The sequence below is a fragment of the Stegastes partitus genome, unplaced genomic scaffold (assembly GCF_000690725.1).
Source record: "Stegastes partitus isolate 25-593 unplaced genomic scaffold, Stegastes_partitus-1.0.2 Scaffold1594, whole genome shotgun sequence".
Classification (NCBI taxonomy): domain Eukaryota; kingdom Metazoa; phylum Chordata; class Actinopteri; family Pomacentridae; genus Stegastes; species Stegastes partitus.
In genome coordinates, this window is record NW_007579325.1 from 105,516 (window position 1) to 112,756 (window position 7,241).

At 38.1% G+C, this 7,241-nt stretch overlaps 1 protein-coding gene across 1 annotated transcript; it reads right to left on the reverse strand.

The window, feature by feature from the left end:
* Positions 1-72: 72 nt before the first annotated feature.
* LOC103371486 (placenta associated 8) lies at positions 73-3,308 on the reverse strand. Its single transcript, XM_008300829.1, has 3 exons — positions 3,224-3,308; positions 2,370-2,494; positions 73-338 (listed from the first exon to the last, which is right to left on the reverse strand). Exons 1-3 carry the CDS (start codon positions 3,306-3,308, stop codon positions 234-236), a joined length of 315 nt encoding a protein of 104 aa, XP_008299051.1. The 3' UTR covers positions 73-233.
* Between the last annotated feature and the right edge of the window lie 3,933 nt (positions 3,309-7,241).

Genomic DNA, 7,241 nt, shown 5'->3' on the forward strand with positions numbered 1-7,241 from the left:
CACGAACATAATTTCCCTCAGAGGAGTAGATTTGTTTAAAAAAAATAAAAAATAAAAAATTAACATCTTCATCAGAGAGATACATGAGGGCTGCAATCCAGCAGATTTATAGCATCTCTGTTGTCATGACAGCATCTGGAGGGCATAAAGTCAGCATGTGATTTTCCATCATTTCAGCAGCTGTATAAATGTAAATCTTTTTTGTGTGTGTATGTTTAAAAGCAGTTACCTGCTCAGAAAATGTTTTGCTGCTTCCTGAGGTCGATATCTCTCTTCAGCTGGCAGAGGGTGCACGGCCTACAGCACGACATCGCCACACAATCGTTACACATCGATCCCTGCAAGCACAAGCAGCTGCTGTGATCCACACGGCATCGGTGCTGGGGGTCATTCCAACTCACCTGACCCTCCCAGTTCAAAAAGTCTTTCAAAAAATGATTGAAGATGATGGCGTAGCATAACATCTTTCTAGTTAACATATGTATATGTACAATGAGTATTATCCCTCTGAACCTCAAAACCCACCAGCAGGTTTGAAAGGCATAATATCCTTAAAAAAAAAAGAAGCCAAAATTACACCTTTAAAAAAAAAAAAAAGAAGATCACAGCCAAATGCTGTAAAAACAGAATTGTTGGATTTTCAACTATCCAGCAATCCTTGACTAAATCATGTGTGACGGGAAGTTTCTACAGGAAAATTAATGAAATTTACGCATATATTCGAGATATCTTAACAAAATCAGTTCATTCTACGTGTCTCATTTCAAAATGTGCCCAAAAAATGAACCATCTGCTGTAAACATCCTTTTAAAAACAAAACAGTCTGCACTCCTGGGTGCAACTGAGACACTATGATTTATGGCACTAAAACCGTATTATACTGCAGAAAAGACAATCATGGTTGTGCTGGTTCAGCAGAGGTACAGGACTTTATATTGCAGTGAAAAACAAGCCCAGAGTGAGTGAAAATGTCACATGATCAAAAGCATGCCCTGAAACTGCTTAAGATTCACAGAGTTAACACTTCTCCAAAAGGACATTTCAATGAATATCACAATAGCGTCAAAAATAGGTTGACTTTTGTTTTGTTTTTAACTTTGAAACTATATTTGGCAAGATCTGTGGCAGTGAATGTTTAGTGTGCTGCCAAATAGCTTTCTAATATGATAGAAATATATTAAAATTACACAGATCTAAATTTAACTGCAATATATTAAAAATAGTTGAGATGTACTTTTGTTTTTTTAAACTGAAGATTCTTAATTTGAGTAGGACATTATTTATCCATCCATCCATTATCTATACACCGCTTAATCCTCACTAGGGTCGTGGGGGGGCTGGAGCCTATCCCAGCTGACTTAGGGTGAAGGCAGGTTCACCTGGACAGGTCACCAGTCTATCACAGGACTACACTTAGAGACAGACAACCAAGCACACTCACATTCACACCTACGGACAATTTAGAATCACCAATTAACCTCAACATGTTTTTGGACTGTGTGGGAGGAATCTGCTTGCTATATAAGGTTGTAAACTATATGAGCTTTATATGTCATAACTTAAGTCTGACTCAGGTGGAAAATAATGTGATGGGTTTGGCATTTTATGTTGTTTCTTTACAATTGTCCAACCGGAGATTATAACGTAAAATTATTAGCACACAGTAAACAGCAATAAAAAAATCAGCTCCACTTTTTTGCTCCAGTCACCTTTGACCCCTTTGACCAGCGGTTGAAAGAAGCTAAATACACTTACTGTGTTCTGTACTTCAGCGCAACTTTAAGTAACTTTTACTTGAGTAGTTCTACTGCTGTATTTCAGAGGGAAATATTGTACTTTATATTACATCTGTCAGGTGCTGCTAGTGACAGTATATCAGTAAACATCACTATAAAATGTCAATTTGGTGTTTAAAGCAACAATAAAACCACAGTGTGTTAAGTTAGTGCAGGAGAAAGTCAACAGAAGCAGGATTAGAATCTTAAAGGAGTAAAGCGAGCAGCCTACAAAGGAGCTCCAGGTCACTTTTCTGTTAAAACAGATTTATTTGCTCTCTAAACTCTTAGAAAAACTTCATTTAGGCTCTTGTTTGAGTGCTTTAGAAGGCATTAAAAAGGCTAAAATGAAACATCTGAATGTACCTTTCAGTTTACCTCGGTTTTGTCATGAAATCTTTACAATTTTTTAACTTAAACCAAAAACATTTTTTGCATATTTGCTTGAGAAAAATGACAAATTCTTATCAACTATCAGAATCAGTGTAGATTCATTTCCTTTTGTAAGGAGACTATTGAGTAATTGTTGTAATTCTGCAACAAACGGATCCTTTTTGAACCACATTTCCTGCTACTTATCTGTGTCCAGCTCACTTTGATGTTGTATCTGGTCCTGTAGACGCTGCGGATGGCCATGTCCATCCCACACAGGCAGCACTCGTCCATGTCACTGGCGATGATGCAGCCAAGGCAAGAGACGCAAAAGCTGCCAAGGAGGCCTGAGGCACAGGGGAAGCAAATGTCCTAAAATCAGTCTTCAAACTAGGAAACCACAGCCAATACAAACATAGACTTTTTTTTAGTTTTTTTGCTGTAGTCATTGCTCAGTTCCCTTTAAAACTTAGATGCATGCATTTTAAATGTAAGTGACAGGAACCAAAATGAGCAGTTGTAGAGAAAAAAAAATGTTTTCAAAAAACAAGTTTTGACCTTCATGGTTGAAGCCACATTTCAACTTCATACACTTTTTATATACGTTGTGAAGGATTTCCCCCCCCCCAATCAGTTACATTAAAAGCAAATTTACAAATTTTCCCTGTTTTGTTGAATTACACATAATATCTGGGAAAATCAGACAAGAGTAATAACTACATGTTGACTATTTAATGATAGTTAAAAAACAAAACAAAACAAAACAAAAAACATGAACAAGCTTAATGCTTAAAAAAAGTTTAAACATTTTTTTAATGTTACAGTATTTCACAGTTTTTGAATGTAAATTTTCCGGCACCCTTGCTGCCAGATTTTCTTTCTTTTTTTTTTTGTTGTTGTTGTTATTGTATTTTCTAAATGCAAAGCTTTGTTGTTGACAGCGTGGACACATCTCGTTTTTCGACAGACCTAAACATGTGAGCCTATCCTTTCACATCTTACATGCAGATGTCTTCCTAATGATGTACATATTTTAATGTAGAAAGAAAAAAATAGCAGGCAGGAGGGAGGCTTACAAATTTTAATGTCATGGTGGCACTGAAACATTCCGGACTGGAAGTCGGCGAGTTCATATCTCCCCGGTTGGTTTGTCACAGGCATCATCAGGATAAAAACTTCTCTCTGTGGGACGAAAAGGGTTTTGCGGTTATCAGAGCTGTAGTCTATGTTGTGACTATCTTCTCCAGCAGAAATCACTTTATATTACTTCTCTTTTGGTCCTCAGACAATGTGGAAAGAGCACACAAGTAATGTGGGAAATCGATCTTACCAGACGTTGAATGAAACTGGTGAAGGAGGCTCTTGGACGACAGACTGAGACCAGGAGGAAGCGAGAGCCTTTTAAAATGATCAGAGCAGGTCGTCAGCATCGTTTTATTGTGCAGGAATATGTTAACTCAAGCTGCACCCACAACCAGCCCACACATCCCAATAAACCTGCACTGTATTACAGTCCTGCCTCCTGACACCTGCTGACACCTGGAACTGTATATGTCTGTTTTTCTTTGGCAAATGTAACCCTCTGAACTCCAAGCAGTTTCTAGGCATGTGTTTGTTCCTGTCACACTTTTAGTCACTGGGCTCCCTTTTCATTGCAAATACAAACCTCTATGGAACCAACACAGCCATGACTAGAAGTAGAGCCAACTCAGAAATATCTTCACTGCTGTATAGCAAAGTTAGAATAAATCAGATCAAAATATGCTGAGGCTGAATTTCTTAGATATTGTACTTTAAAATTGCAAAATCAGCACGTACAACAAAAAGGGGTTGGAGCCACTCCCAGCTGACTCAGGTTGAAGGCAGGAGACATCGTGGACAGGTCGCCAGTCTATCACAGGGCTACACTTAGAGACAGACAACCAAGTACACTCACATTCACACCTACGGGCACCAATTAACCTCAACATGTTTTTGGACTGTGGGAGGAAGCCGGAGAACCTGGAGTGAACCCACTCTGCACGGGGAGAACATGCAAACTCCACGCAGAAAGATTCCGGATGTCCTCACCAGGACCCGAACCGACAACCTTCTTGCTGCGAGGCAATGATGCTAAACACCGAGCTGCCTTGCAGCCCAATTCTGATACCAATTATAAGAAATCAAGGAGACGAGTAACTGATACTTAGAACTGATATACATTTTAATAATTAAACTCTAATTGAAATCCTGGTGTCTAATTTTTAAATAAAACAAAATTTAGCATGAAATTGTGCTAAAATACCTCTTTTAATTGATGTTTTACATATATTTAATTAATTCAAAAGATCTACTTTTTCGAAAAACATTTATCTGTCAGTATTGATTACAGCAGGTATGGTAAAGTGGTCTCCAGTAAAAAAACAAAAAAGAAATATTCTGATTGTTGGGAAGTAGACTAACAAATGTCAGTATTGGGCTTAAGACCTTAGAATATTATTTATAGTGTGATTTTACTGGATAAACGTAGATATTAGAGAATAACCCCTACAAAATTACATAACATATTACTATACCCGAATATCATTAATAGTCAGGCTGAGACCCCACAGTGCTATTAACCCTGTTCAGGACTTTTGGGGTCTTTTGGACCCCAGACCATTTGGTTTAGGTGACAAGTATTCTTTTTTTATTTTTAAGATTTTATTTTTAAATATAAAAAGAGGGACATTTGTCATGCACTTGGAACCAAAAATACATCAATTTATCAGAAAATGTATTTAACATAGTATATAAGTCTATAATGAATACCAACAAATATTTTGCACACATTCTTTCTTGGGGTCCAATGGACCCCGAAAGAAAATCCTGCATATGGTTAATATGACTGGGGGGATTCATTTAGACGAATGTATTCTTCATGCAGCAGCCAGGTTTCAGACACATTAAGTCAATATGATGATCTGTTATCAGATCGTTAACGAAAAGAGATTTAGGTGACAGAGGTCTAATATTTAGTAGGCCATATTAAATTGTCCTGTTTTTTGATTCTGATGAAGTTTTATGAATTTGGATAAGGTTGTTGTGAACAGCCCTTCTATTGTTAATGTTAGACTTCTAGAATCTGGGTGGTCGGGGGGCAAACACAGTCTCTATAGGATCGTGGGAGGGTGACAGCCATAGAGAAGCAGCAGAGAAGTGTGCAAGACTGCGACTCTGCTTCCTGCTCTCACCTCTTGGACTGTCAGGTCCGATTTTCTAGTAAATTTGTCCATGTTCCTACATAAGAGAGCCGCACCATCCAAAGTAGGGTGTATGTTGTCTCTCCTAATGAGACCAGGTTTTCCCCAGAAACTTTTCCAGTTATCTATTAAGCCCACATTGTTTTCTGGGCACCACCTCAACAACCATGAATGATGCCATGCGGCTATACATATCATCACTGATCACATTGGGCAGGGGTCCAGAGAACACTATAAACATAGTTTACTCTAACTCATTAGACTCACTTATACTTCTAATCTGCTACATTTTAGAGGCAATGCCTGTACTTTAATGCAGCACACACAAGAAAAACTTATTAAAAATATAGTTATACAGTGAATTAAACCACCCAGAGGTTTACATAAAGCTGCAATCAAAAGCAATTAAAGCAGTAGCAATTAATAACAACACAGCCATGACACAGCAGTCCAGCCTGTGTAGTGAGTAACTTTGGCTTCATACATTATATATACAATACGTCAAATAAAGTAAAATGAATGAATAAAGGTTGTGTTGGGGGATCTTTAAGTTTATTTTGTTGAATTTTGCTTAATTTTGAAATCAGAATTATTACCTGTACTTCTGGGTATTTCTGCAGAATCTTATTTTGACACCTTTACGAAAGTGAATAATCGAACTGCTTCTTCCACTGCTGACAATGTAATTTTTTTTCACACTACAGAGAACAGGTGATGCTCAAATTATTTATGTGAAGCATTTGAAACACTGAGCCACAGAGCTTTTCAGTCAGATTAACAACAAATATGTTAAGACAATATCATTCATTATACAAACTGACTTAACTTCTCCGACTTCCTCCCACACAGTCCAAAAACATGTTGAGGTTAATTGGTGATTCTAAATTGTCCGTAGGTGTGAATGTGAGTGTGCTTGGTTGTCTGGATCTAAGTGTAGCCCTGCAATAGACTGGTTACCTGTCCAGGTGAACCTGCCTTCACCCTGAGTCAGCTGGGATAGGCTCCCGTGTGACCCCAGTGACATAATGGATGGATGTTCTCAAACCAGAGACTCTACCTCTAACAGAGGGTGCAGCTGCCAGCATTCACTCTGCAGACCCGGGACTGGATCCTTCTGCAGAGCAGGTCTCTGAACCCCGGTGACTATGGATGGACATTAGGTGTGTATAGGTATGAGCCAATTCCAACACTAGACCCCATGACTCCAGAGGAGCTACTGAAGTTCACGAGCTGTAATTGTCATGGACAATGCAGCAACTGGCGGTGCAGTTGCAAGAAGAATGGGGTCACGTGTATCTGGGCCTGTGGAATCTGTAAAGGCATTACATACAGAAACTGCAGTCATGATGTTGTTGAGTCTGAAGAAGACATAGACAATGACTCTTGAAGCTTCTGATGTGAATGAGAAATAAATCTGAGTGTTATATAAGTATGTGAAATAAAAGCTACTGTGAATGTAAATGTAAATGTGAGTGTGGCCTTTTTCAACAATGGAATGTTTGTGGTGAAATATAAATGCTAACAATCAACTCAGAATCATGAACAAACCCTGATTTGACCCCTCATAAGTTACTGAAGGCCCGATTTTAAAAAATCGATTTCTTGTCAGTCGGTTATCGGTACCCTAACTTGAGCAGGTTTTTTTAAAGGTTTCTCACAAGAGTTGAACTTCAACATTTTAAGGCATGTTATTACACACCTTTACAAACATATTTGTGAAGAAATTGTTTGGCAACGATTTAGTTGTCAGATTTGTGAAAAATCTCATAAAATGCCCTTTCTAGAAATAACGACAAATGATCTGAAATTCTGATTTAAAAAATGAAGGTTAAGATGCTACAGAAAACCCCAACAAATTCAATGTGTGAGCGAG